The 20,203-nt window shown below is 39.5% G+C and overlaps 1 protein-coding gene across 1 annotated transcript; it reads left to right on the forward strand.

Annotated features, from left to right (window-relative positions):
- The first annotated feature begins 808 nt into the window (after window positions 1-808).
- Window positions 809-14,811, forward strand: LOC5503381 (sodium- and chloride-dependent GABA transporter 2). The gene is made up of 13 exons (XM_032371726.2): window positions 809-1,126; window positions 3,903-4,034; window positions 5,968-6,250; window positions 6,611-6,743; window positions 7,283-7,417; window positions 7,847-7,950; window positions 8,054-8,178; window positions 8,800-8,912; window positions 12,056-12,193; window positions 12,466-12,568; window positions 12,641-12,741; window positions 13,034-13,204; window positions 13,449-14,811. The coding sequence occupies exons 1-13, from the start codon at window positions 994-996 to the stop codon at window positions 13,581-13,583; spliced, it is 1,806 nt and encodes a 601-aa protein (XP_032227617.2). The 5' UTR covers window positions 809-993; the 3' UTR covers window positions 13,584-14,811.
- The last annotated feature ends 5,392 nt before the right edge of the window (window positions 14,812-20,203 follow it).

The raw sequence follows: 20,203 nt of genomic DNA on the forward strand, positions 1-20,203 counted from the left end.
TGGTGAGGACCAAAATCTTGTGACACCCGCTTAATGCGGATGAGTTGACAGCTATGTAAATGGGCCTTTAATCCTAAAAAACACAAAAGCAGGACGCCATGAAAATCTTGAAAAGCCCCGTCGGAAATACTCTCTAAGCTACTCACCAATTGAATCTTAAAAACGTTATAAAATTTGATAATATATTTTATATTTGTCGATGCAAGCACCATACCTGTCAGGTCTCGTCAAGATGGGCTTTTGAATGGTCTTCGGCAGCGACTTTCTAATTATCTAAAGTCTAGCTGCCTGTATCTTTACTATTTTTTTATTTATGGATAGTACATACGTAAGAACTGCTTACAAGGCCGAAGGGGCGCCCTTCATTTATCACCTGTACGTCACTTTTTTACAGACTGGGACAAAAATGAGAATAATGAATGAAAAATATGCTCACTACTTCCTCCAAGAGTGCAGTCTCCTCAAGCTAAGAATGAGACGCAATTCTGCAGAGAAAAGGTATTTATTATTATCTACGTCTGTTTTTAGGTTATATTTGCTTATAGCTGCCCCCTTTTTCGACGAAATTTATTTTTAATTGTTTTTACCGCTTTTGTTATCCATAATCAATTTTTGTTATTGGCTTTCAACAACGTTCTCATCGAAAAGTAAGTGCCAAAACCTTTCTAGTACAAAGTACGACATTTAGGCAGGTGGTCATTGCTTGTTTTGTTGATATTTATATCTGCCAATCACACGGCCCGATTACGATACACCAGGGGTTTTTAGTAGTTTCACGGCGTATCACGTGACAGTTAGTAAGCGATCGGCTCTACAGTTGCTTCCAACACTGTGGTATGCTGTTCAGGATTTGAGGTTCATTCAACAAAGCAGACGCTTCAATCTGGATATAAAAAACTTGACAACAGGCAGAGTGAAAGCACCGCAGTGTTTTGTAGCAAGATTTGAGCTCTCTAATCGTCCACGGGTTGAGTTTGTCGCCTAGACGTAGACATGGTTGCTGCTGAGGTTGTAGAGCGCGAGACTTGGGTGGGAAAGTTGGATTTTATCCTTGCCCTCATCGGCTTTTCTGTCGGCCTAGGGAACATTTGGCGATTCCCTTATTTGTGCTACAAGAATGGTGGAGGTTAGTATTACAGAATCGCTTCCTTTTTCGCTTTCGTTTCTTCTCACGAAACTCGCACCTGACGGCGACAGTGGTTTATCATTCGTGATTCGAGAACTTTGTTTGTTGTTTGTATTGCTTAGAGTTGTAGTCAAAAACATTAACCCATAAATTCATGCGCAATCTATTCGCAAATCCATTCACTCTTAAGTTGTAGTAGTTCTATGTAATCCGCTATTTTTCTCCGTTGTATCTGTGGCTAGTTTGAGCGTGTTGTCTTTGTTAGTTAACCTCGTGCGTCGATCAACTCGATGACAGAACTCATTGAAAACCTCACGAGAGTCCAAAGATAACAACTATACTTTAGAAGGACTACGAAGCTTTCTTTCTACTCAACATGATCGATCGATTCCCTGCTTGCTAATCCTTGCATGAATCGCCGTGAATTCAATACTTTCTTGCGAAACAGATAGGAATTTGCGCTCACCCTCATATATATCAAGACATTTTTGGATTTGATTGATAATTCTCCTTAATACACGGAAAGCATGTTTTGTAGAGAGTGCGTTTGCTCGTACAAGCCGGCTTATACCGTAGGAGTACAATGTAGATATTCACCCTTGCACCTTTGGCACGACCCCCAAGTACTTAAATTAAACTTACTAAATATATTTTTGTAGAATATGAAATTGTTATTATCTTTATTGTCATGAATATGCTTTTACTTTCACTTAATCCCAAGCAGCTTTTATTGTGCGCGTTGACTGTAAATTACGACTTCAATGCGTTTTTATTGGGCGTTGTTTTAATGATTTACGCTGTATGCATAAACTCATTATTATTCAGGCCGTCGTTATGTAGACACAGTTGGGTTGTTCTGCTCAACGAAGCACTCTCCCATGAAACTTTGGTTACCCCCTTCTCTTCCACCAGCTTATTAGGCCTTTATTTAGCTCGGGTGAAGTATTCGATGGGCAAACGTCATCTTACATTTAGTTTAGAGCTTTAGCCTAATATTCACACTCAGATGTTATGTAGCCTCTAGCTCCATTTACTGCCATATGTCCCCTTTTTGCCCAAAAACTCCCTTTAATGATTTTATCATGAGTCTATCCCTTTGTTATATGGTTATAGTATTAAAAACTTTTCTTTAGACAAACGTGACAAATTTTTGAAGTACCAATTCCTGTAATCAACTCAACCATTTTATTCTTTGTTTGATAGCAGATCTTTTAGAACAATAGGACAATAAAACAGCATGGGATGTAGGCTTTTGCTGCTTTGAATAGCTGTAGGTTGTCTGCTAAAGCATTCAAAATATTTTTAAAGTAAAAAAAAAAAGAATAAACAACCTAAAGCCTGGGCCAAGTTTTTTTTTCTAATTTTGAAATAAATTTATATGTTTCCTAAGGCAAAAAAAACTATAAACCAATTATCTTGTGTGTATTGATGACTATTCCTTACTAATAGACCTCTTAACAACATAGAAAATTGCTGAAAACAGCTAAAACACAACATCTGTTTACTTACCCTTAACACTAGGTGCTCCATAAATCTGAATTTCCAATTTAAATTTTAATCCTATGAAAAGTTGTTGTTTTGCTTAACAGCATCCATAAGTGTTTTTTTTTCTGTTACCCACAGAGAACTATTATATGTCATGACAATTTCACTGTCAGTTCATTGATATTGGTATTTCTTGATCTTACAGGAATCCAAAAGATATTTTAGTGTTTCAAACCTATTGCTATTAATATCTTGCACAAAGAATGATATTTGATTTATCCAGTTTCAGGTCATTTTCTCTTTGTTTACATTTATAGTGCCAATGCTCAATGTATCAAGGCAATTTTCGAAAAAAAAATACCATCGTACCAATGTAACGTCTTTGTCCAATTTATCTTAGTATCTAAGATTCATTATTTTTAGTGTATTCTATAAAATTTACATTTCAATTATTCAGATGATTCTCTGGATAAAGATATTTCCTCTATTGTCACTACATACACCCCAAAAAGTTATTGAGGTAATCAGTTTATCATTCCCTCTTGATAAATCAAGTGGACAAACTCATAAGCTCTATTTTCATAAATTTCTTTTAATCGATAGTACAATCATATTGCACATACAGAGTTTTTTAGTAAATACATACATAGTTAAAAGGAGATTATGAAACCCAGCAAACTTCAGACATAAACAATAGGTGCTCTCTGATGTTGAACAACCCTGTCACATGATCAAGGATGTCCACAAAACAAGCAAACATATGGACAAGATTTATGAAATCAAGTATACGGGTACAAAACGTTTACTGCATTAGCAAAAAACTTTGCTATTTTATTTAACTTTCTTTTCATCTTTGTCTTTATCACTGCCATATTTTATTGCATTTGTATCCTGAGCTCTGCACCTAGAACATAAAAAATAAGTTTTCTACAGCGATGTATGTTTGTTTACAGCATGCATGATAGCATTGGTTGGAATCAGTATCAACACTGTGAAGTTTTTTAATGATAAAAATCATATTAAATGCAGATAGCAATTAATCTTTGACTTTTGCATCTACACAATCATGTGACAGGGCCAAATAACAAATAGATACTTTGGCCTTTGAAGTTCAGCAGATTTTTTTAACCATTCCACTCTATAACTATGGTTATTAGTAATAGAAGACAATGAGCTAAATATATAGTGAAAATTAGTTTTACTCTACTGTACTGTAGGTTTATAGAAACTGCCCTTTAGTAGTTACCTATGGCAAGGATAATTAATTAATGAGTTTCCCATTGTGTTTTAGGCTGTTTCCTGATCCCGTATCTTATTTGCCTGTTGTTGGCTGGAGTGCCCCTTCTAATCCTTGAAGTGTGCCTTGGCCAGTTCATGTCTCAAGGTGGTATTACTGCCTGGAAAATCTGCCCTCTTTTCCAAGGTTTGTAGAACATCAGCTGGGATGCCATTGTTTGACTGTATAGAAAAAAACTTGCAATAGTATGTTAAATCTCATGAGAACACAGACTGCACAGTGTTCAATTTGTTTGACAGTGCAGCAAATGTCAACCAATCACTGTTAGAGATCTGCAAAACAATGGTTTAATCTCACCAATCCTCGGGCAGTCTTCAACTCTCAATTGTCAGTTTGGTTGTCGGCATGACCTGTAAGACCATAAAAAGTTATTGGAATCTTTGTTTCGAACAATCACAGATCATGTGTAAGGTTTACAAACAGTTAACTACAGTACTGACGGAAAGTAATGCAAAAGAAATTGGCCGAAGTTCAAAAAATAACCTCAAGCACATCCGAAAATACCCAGAATTCGTCGGATTTTGGTTGTACCGAAATTCTTTTGTTTGACACATGCCTGAATTTCAGCAATTTTCGTCTAAGCCACGATTTTACAGCAAATGTGTTCTAGCCAAATTTCACTGTAATTTCGCCTACCGAAATTTCGGATGCTGGACTAACATGAAATCCTGAGAATGTACAGATACTAATCTTGGCAAAACGATTACAAAGTTTTATCAGCATGAGAGGATACATCTCCAACTATGATTCTTTTGGTTAAATAAAAGCAGGGTTCCAAGAAAAAAGTCTTTGAATTATATAAAGGTGCTTGTCACAATGAATGGTGTAAACCAAGTAAACCTTTTTGCTTTGCTTTCCATTCGTTTGGGCCCACAGATCATTCTTCTTTTTAACGTCTGAAGGGCTATTAAGGCCAACATCTCTTACTCCAAGGTTTTGGTATGTTGTTGTTTGAATGTTTTCACTCTTTTACTTGTTTTAAGTTGACCTTGTGCGAGAGCTTCATGTTTTCGCGCCTTTTCTAAAAATCAATCGATAAACTAATCGATATTTGTGCGAAAGCGAAAGTTGATTTGTTTTCTTCTTGCTCTTCAATAATGAAGCTAAAATCAAACTTAGAATAATAGCCCAATTTCTAGTTCCACTATGACCGCTGGACTTACAGACTAAGGAGGCATAAATACAGCCTAAGCCTCGACTTGAGGCAAATTTCATGCGCATACCAGCGAGAATCCTCTGGAACTTGGAATAAAACACTGCAAAAACCTGTGAATACTTCATGATCCCGCTGGGATTTGCAATCGATTCAATTGAAACCGAGGCTTGCACTGTATTTATGCGTCCTCTGTGCCTATGACCAGCAGGCACAGCGGAACTCGAAACTGGACTATTGCCATACAAAAGAAATTTAATATTCCACGCTACTTAGATACTTAATGCTAGTAAAAGCCTCTAATTTTGCTTACTAGACGTTGCTTGCGTTGTTGATAACATGTGTTATAGAGATTCAATACAGTAATGAAGCATCTAACTCAGAATAATTTCCATACAAAAAATATCTACTTTACCAAGCTATAAACTATTCAACTCTAAACGTTTTGATAACATACTATAATCCTAGCATTGTCTAGCTTGCAGGAATTTGAAATTACCACATTTGAAACAAAGATGTTTTGAACATATATAGACGTCATATATAGACGTGTTGTTTGATGATCACACATTTTATGAAACTTAGATAATGAAACTCCAAATAATCAAACTTCTAATAATTGCCATATTTTTCATGCTAAAACATTTCACGTTTAACGCTTTCAAATTTGTCTAATCCTAGCATTGCCTTTCTTAACCAAAGGCGAAAACATCCCAACTTTCGGATTGAGGACAAAAGATTGTAATTCGCTGAACTTTGTTTTGCAATTCTTTCCGTCAGTACTGTAAGAACATGTCTTAACAATTCTTGGTACTGAATTTACTAAATGTACCGTAAAGATAGCCCAGAAAACTACAAGGAGATCACTTTCCACAGTTTTAATTTGTGCTTTTACTAATTTCTAAGGAATTGGTTATGCAAGTGTGGTGATAGTGCAATACCTTAATATCTACTACATTGTCATCCTTGGCTGGGCATTCTACTATATGTTCCACTCATTCCAAGCCGTACTACCGTGGTCTCACTGTGACAATGACTGGAATACAGAGAAATGCCATGTAGGCAGGAAAATGATCACTACTTTTGTCAATGCCACCTACAATGCAACAACCAATGCAACAATAACAAATTCTACGACAGTAACAGTGGAAGCCAATGGAACAGTCTCACCTATTGTAGAATTCTGGGAGTAAGTGTTGTCAGCTTTTGATCAAATCTTTCAAATGTTTATGGAAAGATGCTGCTGATTATGTACATACATATGCTCTCAATATAAGAGTTGCTAATTAAAAACATTATGCTTATTAGTATTTAGCAACTCTTATATAGAGAACATATTTTAAAATGTTTTTAGAACCATGCCTGAATACGGACATAATTTTAGGAAATATTTTCAAATTCAGTTTGTATTTTATGAATCTCTACATGAGAAATCTCTTTTGTGAAATCTAGCTGGCACCATCATAGTCTCGAAAAAGTGCTAAACTTTAAGTTATGAGTTTTCCAACTGTGCTGTACTGTACTTTTTGTTTTTCTCTCCATATTTTAGGCGAAAGGTACTGAATATCTCTGGTGGCCTGGACCAAATAGGGACCATCAACTGGCAAATGGCTTTGTGTCTATTGTTTGCTTGGATTGTCTGCTACCTCTGCGTCTTTAAAGGTGTCAAATCTACTGGAAGGGTGAGGCTATTGTATGCTTACAAATAATCTTTAGCAAATCCTTCTTATGGAAGGGGAATTAGTTTTCAAATTTTCCCCTATCCTGAACAGCAGGCTCTCTGGTGCAAATTGCTTTTTATCTTTTTCTACTAAAGAAGACAATTTTTGGATAGCCTGTAGACGGTATTATAATTGCTTAATCAATTTTTGTAACTTTGCTCCTTTTTGGTTGATTTAGGCTGAATGCTCGTATTATTGAATCAGAGAAAAACAATCAGAGCTTTGTTTTACAAGTTGTCAAATTGTGATCTGTCATTTATGAGCAGAAATATATTCTGAGCAGAAATATCAATGATCCACTTCAATCATGAAATGCTTGCAAACCCCAATTTTCCTTTTCCACAATACACCTACTTTTATGTTCTATTTTAGACGAAAGTGGTAATTCTCTTTAACTTTGAATGCACAGGAAAATGTGTGCAGTAGCAATAGTGGCTAGTATCCTTAAGGCTCAAAGGATAATTATCTTGTTATCCTAACTCTGAATGTTCTGTTGGAAGGTGGTGTATTTCACAGCTACATTCCCCTACGTGCTGCTGACCATCATCTGCGTACGGGCTGTCACTCTGCCTGGCGCCAGGGAAGGAATCCGCTTTTATCTCGAACCAGACTGGAGCAGACTGCAGGATGGCTCTGTGAGTAATTCTTTTCTCTTTTACATACTTTGATTTAAGGGATAGTTTATTAGAACTTTGAGCAGCCCACATCCAAAAGTTGTGTTCCAGGATAATTTCCTGTTATTACATTTCATGTTGTTACATATTTTTAGTGTGTACTGAAGCTTTAGTTAGATGTTAAAAATAAACCGATGCTGTTTGCCATGTTAAATGGTAAACAAGTTTGAATCATTATACCAAAATGTCTGTAAAGTTGAAATTGGCATGGTAAGTGATTAAAAGAAACTGTGCCTGTTGGAAAATAATTTTTACAGCTTCCAATAAAGATATTTCAATGGAAACACATGGTCACTTACAGTACTTATGATTATGATGAAAGAAAAAAATACATACATTTAGTGCAAATTGTATTCTTTATCTGCTTTCAACCTCTCATGTTGGTCTTAGGTCTGGCTCCAAGCTGCCACTCAGGTCTTCTTCTCATATTCTATTGGACTTGGGACACTCGTAGCTCTTGGGAGTTACAATAAATTCAAAAATAATTGTTACAGGTTTGTGTGTGTTTTTTTAAACATCTATTTACATTAAAGTAGTTTGAAAAGAATGCATAGTTCAAAGGCAATTAACTTTTTGCAATTTTTGCCTTCTTTGCAGGGATTGCATTATATTTGCTTGTGTAAATAGTGGCACAAGTTTCTATGGAGGTTTTGTGATTTTCTCTGTATTGGGTTTTATGGCCGAAAAGCAAGGAGTTCCCATCCAGGAAGTTGCTGAATCAGGTACTGTTAAGTATAACATGTGAGGGTTCTTTTTCAGCAGGTGACCCTGAGACAGCAGAGACGACACAGCTATAACTTAAACATTTCCCTTGAAAAGAAATGCATTTTCTGAAATGATTCTCCTTGCAACCTTGGTTGCTTGCTTGGTAGGAATCCCCCCCCCCCCTTTACTTTCTCTTGTTGTTAGAAAATCATTTGACAGCAGGTAAGTTTATCAACATTGTCACAATCAGCCCATTACAAGATGGGCTGGCACTCGAACAAAATTCATTGGGTGGTGCTGTCCTCATCAAAAAGCCTCTGTTAGTAAAACTAGGTGTTTTCTATTTTATGTTATTCTTAAGGTAGGTGTCTACTAAAGTATTCTTGTCCTTGTTTGACTAACAGAACTTTTTAATGAGAAATATCATGCTACAGTATATTGTATTAAAACTGGATTATGACCTTCATATATTTAAATGAAAAAACATCTTAAACAATAAAATGCAATGAGCTTGGTGAGTTGAAATAAAATAAATTTCATGCATTTTCTTTATAAGCTCTGGCTGATTGTGGCAAGCTGAGTACTAGGGGGTGTGTGTAATTATTCTACTGTTGCTTATATTGGTTCACTATATATAGGTCCTGGCCTGGCGTTTATAGCCTACCCTGCTGCTGTTGCGGAGATGCCTATTTCCCCACTTTGGTCCATACTGTTCTTCTTTATGGTTATCCTGCTGGGATTGGACAGTGAGGTACTTCACGCGGCTTCCAGTAAAACTGGTTGCTGCAGTTAGCTTATTCAGTATTGTGCATTAATATATGCACACTAGTATCCGGGGCTCAAGGGCACTGAAAACATGAAACTGTGGTTCATACACATTGTTTTTAGTTTGATTTCAATAGCATCAACAATTTGGTAAGTATATGCTATCTGAGATCATCAGTTTATATGTTGTTCCTATAAACTAACATTGTTAGTACATACATATACTTTCTTATAAATCAGAGTTAACAAGTGTTTTCATAAAGTGTGTGTAAGCATGTGTAAAGATTAATGCAAAATTTTATTAAACCTGTTTTATCATTATAATTTATCATTTTAGCAAAAGCTTTAAGAAAGCAGGGCAGGAGTGTGAGTGAAGGTTTATTCTAAGAAGCCTTAATCTATAATAACATAGCTTAAACATGTTCAGGATATATATTTTTTAATGTTTTGGCTTTTTTACCTATATACTCTTTGGACTAAACGTTTTTTGTTGCAAAGGATAGATAGAGACATTTAGAATGTTATGGGCCCAAGCTTAGCAAAAGCTTTAAGAAAGCAGGGCGGGAGTGTGAGTGTAGGTTTATTCTAAGAATATATAATATATATATATATATTTAATGTTTTGGCTTTTTTACCTATATACTCTTTGGACTAAACGTTTTTTTGTTGCAAAGGATAGATAGACCCATTTAGAATGTTCAGGGCCCGATTTTAAAACTTAACTTAATATCCAACACAGGTAACAAAAAGGAACATGTAAGAGGTTGAATTGGCAACTGAGCTAATTGTTGTTGTCAGTACCTATGCCAGTTAGTTCCAGTGTTTTTCTTAGCAGAAATACTATCAACTAGTCACAGTGGCTATTTGAATGTGAGCACTATACAGTGGCAGACTTTGAGATACACTTGCACCTGTAGTGCCAAAATCTGACCCTGAACTTTCACTCTTTGGGATCTACAGAATAACTTTTGCTATATGTAGTATAACCATAATGTTAACCAAGTTATGGGGAAGTCATTCTTTAAGGGATATTTGATAATCCCATTTTTTTATAACCATTTGTTGTACTTTGTAATGTAAATGGGATTTGGGGAAGTAAGAAAAACCTGTAGTTTTTTAATCACCTTTTTACATAATTTAAGTGATACTACCGATTGCAATACACAATCATCAAAAAACAGGTTAGTTTAGTGCATAATACAGTATTCACTATTTCTTGTGATTTTCACTTGTCAGAAGAGTAAGTTGTAAAACATAATATGATTTTAATATAAAGCTTACAAGAAGTAATGTTTTGGTACTTAACATAGTCTAAACTATTAATGAATTCTCTGGTAAAATAAAGACCTACAGTTTGTATTTCCAGTAGACTAATATAAATAATGGCTTCTGGTGAAAACTTTAATAAGAATTAAGCATGAAAACAAAGGGGAAATAACTGCAACCTTAATGTGCAAAGTTTGTTGCTCTTAATTAGTATGCATTTCTTTGAATTTTTTATCAAATTAAAAAAAAAGTAAATTTGGCTTAGTATGCATACTGTTTAGAGAAACCTCCTACATACTAATGAGCTGTAAGTACTATTTTAGAAATAGAGCTTTAAATAGCATATGATCCACAGTTTCATAGAGAAAAAAAGGGAGTATATTACCCCTTTTTTTGTCCTGTTCTCTCCGAGCCCTGGTGTTTTCCAACACTCAGTTGTTCCGGCAGAGAGGCTTTCTCATGGAACCAAAGGGTTTTTTCTGTATCGATAATTCTAAAATTTTGTTACAATTCTAAGTAATAGTTGACTTTTGATTTATACAAGACAGGGTGGGAAAAAATCGACATTTAAAAATAAGCAATTTAGCATAAAGGTAAGTTGAAAAAAAGAAATGCTATTAGAATTTCTTCTTTTAAGATTTGGTAAATGACATCCAGAAATGTTAAGAAAGGTTCTCTAAAAGTACCAGAAATTTTAGAAAATGGAATCCAACAGAATTACATCATTTATTTGCCTTTACCACACACTGTTTTTCATAACGATATTGTTTTCTGGGAAATAGGAGCCCACCTTTGGTTTCTGAGGTACCAAGTAACTTTTTGCAGAAATGACTGAGTGTTTTAGTTAATGGCATTTTGTTGTCTGGGCGAAGTTATTCAAACATGAAAAAACCTCTTTTCAACCATACCACCTCAACACCTCTCCCATACCAAAGAGGACCCTTCGGAATGGCATCTTTTGTAACATATCTTTGCTTGGTCTTTGGTTGGATGATCTTTATCCAGCCTGAACTCAATATTAACCATTGTTCTCTGCAGGAACTAGTTATATACTGAATGTTTTTTTATTGCTCCTTAAAAAAATGTGTGTCCATCATAATTATAAAAAGTCACAAAAATATGCCATGGCATTGAACTTACTAAATCGGTTTCCAGTTGTCTTGACCCAGTGGTGAGGGTTGACTGGTCATGGCCTCCGCTTTGAGCAGGGATTTACCAGAGAAAAGGATTGTTTTACTTGCAAAGATTTTTTATCTTACCGCTGTAAGATGGTGCCTGCTTAGGATTAAAAAACCCTTTTTCTCTCCCATATTTCCGCTAGGTTTGAATACTGCTTTCAGAAAGATATTGTTACCTCTTTACCCAAACATTTTATAACTTTTGTTTGTAATCTTTGATACAGTACGTTTGTTTCAGTTCTTTTTTTCATGTAACCTTTTTTACATTGTGACCGATATCTTATTTTTAAAATTTCGAATATTTTTTTGTATTGTATGTATTTGTTGGTTATGTTTCGTATGTAGTCAATTTTTTTGTTATCTGTAAATATGCATGTTATGTTTCACAATTACAAGTTTTGTCTTTCGGTAAAAAAATAATCGATGCATATACCTGTGATTCTGCATTTGTTTATATCTTGTGCCCTTCGTTGTACATTGATGCTTTCTTTCCTGCATGTATTCTAAACACATCGGCTCATGTTAAGGACTGTTTGCAAAATTCATGTTGACTTGTAACTAATGTAACTTGTATCAAATTGTTCTGTAAACTTTAAAAGGCACAGTGCAATGTGCAATTCTGCTGTGTGGTCCTTGACAGGGAGCTTTTTGCACCAACTAACATATCTCTATATTTCTCTCTTAGTTTGTGGGCGTGGAAGGCTTCGTAACTGCCATCGTTGATATGTTCCCTGGATACTTGAGGCGTGGCTATCGAAAAGAGATTTTCATTGCTGCCTGCTCAACCTTCTGGTTTTTTATTGGCCTTGTTATGGTCACTGAGGTGAGGTTTCTTTTTCACCAAGTGGGTTGCAGGTACGTTCTAAAAGAGACTATGCCAGTCACCATTTTTTTATGACATATTTTCAATTGAACCTGATAAGTGAAATCTGGCAAGTTAATTCGAAATGTCTCAAAATTAACCTTGTTAAAAAAAAAAACAATGATTTGGCCCAAGGACTTCACCAGTGAGTTCTCTATAAACCTATTTTGCAGTAAATGGTTTTCCAATCTACCAAAATACCTCTAACCCAACGTGGTCATCTTGTGTTACAGGGAGGAATGTATGTGTTCCAGCTGTTTGACAACTACTCAGCCAGTGGGATCTGTCTGCTCTGGATTTCCCTCTTTGAGAGTATTGGCATTGGATGGGTTTATGGTAAGGGATGATTATTGGTTACTTGTTCCATGCTCCTCTTTGTTTGTATCTCATTTCTTGTCATTGTTTCAGGTGCTGAACGCTTCTATCAAAACATGACTGACATGATTGGTTTCCGCATCAATCCATACCTGAAGGTCTGCTGGATATTCTGCACACCCATCTTCTGCCTGGTAAATCCTTCAGGCTTTTTTACTTGAAAGGGTTACGTCAGGGTTTTTGAGGGCCGTGTTTTACTTGACAATCCAACATACAAGAAAACAGAAGCCACCCTGAACAACCCCAAATATATCGTTCAGGTTCTTCTGGTTATTTGCTATCTAGATGTTCAAATGGTGCATAGTCGCCTTAAATTGGCTCTATTATGTTCTGCAGAGGTACTGTAAACTATTATTTGTACAAATAATTTAAATAGATAGAGGTGATATTGACACGTCACTCACGATTTGTGTTTTTTTTTTTAAGGCTGTCTTCATCTTCAGCCTGGTGAACTACGAGCCCCTGACTTACAACCTGACCTACAAGTACCCAGTGTGGGGTGATGCCATTGGCTGGCTTCTCGCCCTCTCCTCCATTGTTTGTATCCCCCTCCTTGCTGTCATCAACCTGATGAGAGCTGAAGGGGACTTTATTGATGTAAGTGATAGGTTATTTAACTTCTCAAACAAAATCTTGCTAACAATTTGCAAAACAGTAAATCTCGAAATTGGTTATCGCAATTTCCCTTCTCGAACTGAGCTCAGTTTCCCTTGGACTTGGTTTTATGTAAATGTGAGCAGCTATGATATGGATTTTTTACATTTTAACGGTAGCTTGATAACTTGAACCCCCACTTTCTTTTTTGCTGTATTAACCTATTGGTTTCACCGTTATCTTTTAGCGTCTGAGGAGCGTAACCACACCCTGCCTACCCCCGGGCCGCGGTTGCTATACCAAACAAGAAACCGATGCCATGAATGGCAAAGCCATGGGAAATGGAAGAGAGCATAATTTTGAGGTCGACACCAAGATGTGATCAGCTCTCCTGAAGCCTCCTATTTGGATCGTATTGGGGTGTGGAAGCAAGGGGTAGCCCATAGTCTATCGTGATGATGTTTGATACCGTAATGATGCTTAATGCTTGAATCTTGTCACAACAGCTGATGTGTAGTAACCATCATTTAGAGGCCCTGCCATGCCCCATACTCCCACACACAAGCACACATCAATATCACAATATTCTAAATGGGCTCTGTGTTTAGATAGAGCGAGACAGCTTGTGGATAGCCAATCTTGTCAGTAAGCTTTATAGTAATTTTATGTTCAGCAATGCATTATCTTCCCGCCAGATATGTGGGGTCTATATGATCGCATCACCAATTAGTGCAAGCTCTTTCATTTATCCATCTGGAAATTATACACCATTTTTTGATGAAGTTAAGATTGAATTTGATCGCTTCTTTTAATATTTATTTGACTTAATGTTGGCCTTTGTGTATATTATTTAATGGCGTTTTACTGCTTGCTTTGGGATGTAACATCCAATTTTATCCCTCCGCATTTGAATTTTCACGATTTTATAGTAATTTTTGCGTTGATTTTATAGTATGCCATTGTGTAATAGAATAGCTTTAAATTTAAATTGTGCCCTATTAGACATTGAAATCTACTGCTTGGATAAGACTAGTGCATGTTTTGTATAATATAAAAAATGCCAGACTTTTGACTGCTATAATGATGTCTAGCATGTATAGTTATTTCTTTAAACATATGGTCAATAGAGATTTTAGCATTGACTTCGAATTCCCTCCACTCGTCCTTAGTACCCTCTTAGTACTTCATAGCTCTAAAATTCCCGGGCAATATTGTAAATATGTAAACAGTATATGATATGTAATAATAGTGATGTTCATTAACACGCGAACTACTCTTTTCTACTTTATCCCATTGTTCTCTTTTTTGTTTCTTTGACTATCACCCTTTTTCCACGGGTTATTAAAAAGCACTCTATAGGACTGAACGTTTTAGTCAATGCCCACTCCTTTGCATAAATGTGTAGTCATCATTCCCTGGTTTACCTTACAAACAGCGAAGTTCAAACCACCGTTAACCTATTTTATCTTTTGATTGTCAGTCCACAACAGCCCTAGAATATTAAATATAGAATAGAGTACAACAAAGGATCCGTGTCATGTAGAATTTGTCATTCTTAGAATTTAAATAACGTAACCTTCTGTAAGAATAAAAAGGCTAGATTAAAATAACAGGTTGTTATGTTCTTTAACCCCTTGCAGCCATCTGGGCAACACCAACAAGCGGCCATATTTAGGGCGAAGAAATAAAGAGAACGATTTTTTTTACTATTTCCGCAGTTTAATCGTCCAAAAACTCTTCTTATTTCGCCCTACACAATAAACCGAACCCTGTTTAGGACAACACCCTCAATTTTAGGATCCTGTTAGCACGTGTGAGAACTAGCAAGGCAATCAAATCGGCAGCGGGTTCAGTGGTTACGAGTTTTAGCAAGGCAACCAAATCGGTACCCTGTTTAGGACAGCCATGCTTAAAATTATGTACCCTGTTCAGGCCATAGAGGCCTGATAGAGGGGATTTGAAAAATTCAGGAGGGAGGAGAAAATCTAGTGATGTGCGGCATAACTAGATTTGAGATAGATCATTGGGAACTTTATCCCAGTGAAGAGCTCAAATATCTCCTCTTTAACAATAACAAGATAGACACACTCTTTTGTGTTTTTATCTTCTAGTAACCTCCGTTACAATTTTAAGTTACGATCGCATAAAATGCAGGTATCTTCTACTGGAACATATGAAATGCATTACTTTCATTGCATTTCCGATTCTATTATCTAGAAATGTAATTGCGAGTGTCATTTGCGTGCACTAAACACGACCTCGATAGAAGTACTATATTTGAATAAAGGAGCATTTTGCAGAATGCGATTGAGTCTCAAACCAACCGAAAAGAGCCCAAAGAACTCAAGCTAATGCTTGAGATATATTTGTAGGCTCTAAACATTCTATTAAGTTTAAGAAAAGCTGATTTGTTTGAACAGATTTTTAAAAAATAACCTCCGTTACCCTGTGTTACCGCATTACCTCCGTTGCCGCGAGTTTAGGATCTTGCTGTCTCACATCTACGAATTCACGCTTAGCAGATATACCTATATTGTATTGCGTTCATATCAATCAGTTGTAAAACCTTCAAAGTTACGCTCTTATCGTTTACGCTCTTATCTCTACGCTAGAATTTGGCATTATTTGAAATGTTTTTAGGTTTACAGCAGCCGCTTGTGGGGAAGGTGTGCGTGACACTAAAAGCGGCTGCTAAGCAGGCAAGCTAATGTGTGGCTCTAAAGTAGAGTTAACCTGGTTTGGATCTCATTTCTCTTCGTAACATCTCCACCTTAACAAAGAAACCCTGCATCACCTGCATCATCAACTTGGCTGAGTAACCTTTTGTCATTTTGACTACTGAGTAACCCTACCTCACCTTCACCCACTTTACGTCATCCTCACCTTGACTGACTCTACCTCGCCTACTGACTACTTATGTCTTGTACTTAACTTAGCTCACTAACTTGACCTCATCAGCACCTGCTAACTGCATCTTATCACCATCGTAAATAACTAATCACCACATTGACGTTTAATTATAAGTTATAGCATGACATGAAGAAAATTTAATGATTAAATTTCCTCTCAACCGAGGGATGATTAGGTGAAGTCCCGACCGACTCCCCTTATCTCATCCTCACCTTGACTGCCTTCCCTTACCTCATCCTCACCTGGAATGACTTTCCCTTACCTCATCCTCACCTCGACTGCCTCCCCTTATCTCATTCTTACCTTGACTGCCTCCCCTTACCTCATCCTCACCTTGACTGACTCCTTTACCTCATCCTCACCTTGACAGCCTCCCCTTACCTCATCCTCACCTTGACTTCCTTCCCTTACCTCATCCTCACCTTGACTTCCTTCCCTTACCTCATCCGCACCTTGACTGACTACCCTTATCTCATCCTCACCTTGACAGCCTCCCCTTACCTCATCCTCACCTTGACAGCCTCCCCTTACCTCATCCTCACCTTGACAGCCTCCCCTTACCTCATCCTCACCTTGACAGCCTCCCCTTACCTCATCCTCACCTTGACAGCCTCCCCTTACCTCATCCTCACCTTGACTTCCTTCCCTTACCTCATCCGCACCTTGACTGACTACCCTTATCTCATCCTCACCTTGACTGACTCCCCTTATCTCATCCTCACCTTGACTGACTCCTTTACCTTATCTTCACCATGACTGCCTCCCCCTACCTCATCCTCACCTTGACTGACTCCTTTACCTTATCTTCACCTTGACTGCCTACCCTTACCTCATCCTCACCTTGTCTGCCTCCCCCCACCTCATCCTCACCTTGACTGCCTCCCCCTACCTCATCCTCACCCCGACTGCCTTCCCTTACCTCATCCTCACCTCGATTGCCTTCCCTTACCTCATCCTCACCTCGATTGCCTTCCCTTACCTCATCCTCACCTCGATTGCCTTCCCTTACCTCATCATCCTCACCTCGACTGCCTACCCCTACCTCATCCTCACCTCGATTGCCTTCCCTTACCTCATCCTCACCTCGATTGTCTTCTCTTACCTCATCATCCTCACCTCGACTGCCTACCCTTACCTCATCCTCACCTCGATTGCCTTTCCTTACCTCATCCTCACCTCGATTGCCTTCCCTTACCTCGACTGCCTACCCTTACCTCATCCCCACCTCGACTGCCTACCCTTACCTCATCCTCACCTCGATTGCCTTCCCTTACCTCATTCTCACCTCTATTGCCTTCCCTTACCTCATCCTCACCTGGAATGACTTTCCCTTACCTCATCCTCACCTCGACTGCCTCCCCTTACCTCATCCTCACCTTGACTTCCTTCCCTTACCTCATCCGCACCTCGACTGCCTCCCCTTATCTCATTCTTACCTTGACTGCCTCCCCTTACCTCATCCTCACCTTGACTGCCTCCCCTTACCTCATCCTCACCTCGACTGCCTCCCCTTATCTCATTCTTACCTTGACTGCCTCCCCTTACCTCATCCTCACCTTGACTGACTCCTTTACCTCATCCTCACTTTGATTGCCTTCCCCTACCTCATCCTCACCTCGACTGCCTCCCCTTACCTCATCCTCACCTTGACAGCCTCCCCTTACCTCATCCTCACCTTGACTTCCTTCCCTTACCTCATCCGCACCTTGACTGACTACCCTTATCTCATCCTCACCTTGACTGACTCCCCTTATCTCATCCTCACCTTGACTGACTCCTTTACCTTATCTTCACCATGACTGCCTCCCCCTACCTCATCCTCACCTTGACTGACTCCTTTACCTTATCTTCACCTTGACTGCCTCCCCTTACCTCATCCTCACCTTGACTGCCTCCCCCCACCTCATCCTCACCTCGATTGCCTTCCCTTACCTCATCATCCTCACCTCGACTGCCTACCCCTACCTCATCCTCACCTTGACTGACTCCTTTACCTTATCTTCACCTTGTCTGCCTCCCCTTACCTCATCCTCACCTCGATTGCCTTCCCTTACCTCATCATCCTCACCTCGACTGCCTACCCCTACCTCATCCTCACCTCGATTGCCTTCCCTTACCTCATCCTCACCTCGATTGTCTTCTCTTACCTCATCATCCTCACCTCGACTGCCTACCCTTACCTCATCCTCACCTCGATTGCCTTTCCTTACCTCATCCTCACCTCGATTGCCTTCCCTTACCTCGACTGCCTACCCTTACCTCATCCCCACCTTGACTGCCTACCCTTACCTCATCCTCACCTCGATTGCCTTCCCTTACCTCATCCTCACCTCGATTGCCTTCCCTTACCTCATCATCCCTACCTCGACTGCCTACCCTTACCTCATCCCCACCTCGACTGCCTACCCTTACCTCATCCTCACCTCGATTGCCTTCCCTTACCTCATCCTCACCTTGACTGACTCCCCTTACCTCATCCTCACCTCGACTGCCTTCCCTTACCTCATCCTCACCTCGACTGACTCCTTTACCTCATCCTCACTTTGATTGCCTTCCCCTACCTCATCCTCACCTCGACTGCCTCCCCTTACCTCATCCTCACCTTGACAGCCTCCCCTTACCTCATCCTCACCTTGACTTTTTTCCCTTACCTCATCCTCACCTTGACTTCCTTCCCTTACCTCACCCTCACCTTGACTGCCTACCCTTACCTCATCCTCACCTTGACTTCCTTCCCTTACCTCATCCTCACCTTGACTTCCTTCCCTTACCTCATCCGCACCTTGACTGACTCCCCTTATCTCATCCTCACCTTGACTGACTCCCCTTACCTCATCCTTACCTTGACTGACTCCTTTACCTTATCTTCACCTTGACTGCCTCCCCCTACCTCATCATCACCTTGACTGACTCCTTTACCTTATCTTCACCTTGACTGCCTCCCCTTACCTCATCCTTACCTTGTCTGCCTCCCCTTACCTCATCCTCACCTTGACTGCCTCCCCCCACCTCATCCTCACCTCGATTGCCTTCCCTTACCTCATCCTCACCTCGACTGCCTACCCCTACCTCATTCTCACCTCGATTGCCTTCCCTTACCTCATCCTCACCTCGATTGTCTTCCCTTACCTCATCATCCTCACCTCGACTGCCTACCCTTACCTCATCCTCACCTCGATTGCCTTTCCTTACCTCGACTGCCTACCCTTACCTCATCCCCACCTCGACTGCCTACCCTTACCTCATCCTCACCTCGATTGCCTTCCCTTACCTCATCCTCACCTCGATTGCCTTCCCTTACCTCATCCTCACCTCGATTGCCTTCCCTTACCTCATCATCCTCACCTCGACTGCCTACCCCTACCTCATCCTCACCTCGATTGCCTTCCCTTACCTCATCCTCACCTCGGTTGTCTTCCCTTACCTCATCATCCTCACCTCGACTGCCTACCCTTACCTCATCCTCACCTCGATTGCCTTTCCTTACCTCATCCTCACCTCGATTGCCTTCCCTTACCTCGACTGCCTACCCTTACCTCATCCCCACCTCGACTGCCTACCCTTACCTCATCCTCACCTCGATTGCCTTCCGTTACCTCATCCTCACCTCGATTGCCTTCCCTTACCTCATCATCCCTACCTCGACTGCCTACCCTTACCTCATCCCCACTTCGACTGCCTACCCTTACCTCATCCTCACCTTGACTTCCTTCCCTTACCTCATCCGCACCTTGACTGACTACCCTTACCTCATCCGCACCTTGACTGACTCCCCTTATCTCATCCTCACCTTGACTGCCTTCCCCTACCTCATCCTCACCTCGACTGCCTCCCCTTACCTCATCCTCACCTTGACAGCCTCCCCTTACCTCATCCTCACCTTGACTGCCTACCCTTACCTCATCCTCACCTTGACTTCCTTCCCTTACCTCATCCGCACCTTGACTGACTCCCCTTATCTCATCCTCACCTTGACTGACTCCCCTTACCTCATCCTCACCTTGACTGACTCCTTTACCTTATCTTCACCTTGACTGCCTCCCCCTACCTCATCCTCACCTTGACTGACTCCTTTACCTTATCTTCACCTTG

The sequence above is a fragment of the Nematostella vectensis genome, chromosome 10 (assembly GCF_932526225.1).
Source record: "Nematostella vectensis chromosome 10, jaNemVect1.1, whole genome shotgun sequence".
Lineage (NCBI taxonomy): Eukaryota > Metazoa > Cnidaria > Anthozoa > Actiniaria > Edwardsiidae > Nematostella > Nematostella vectensis.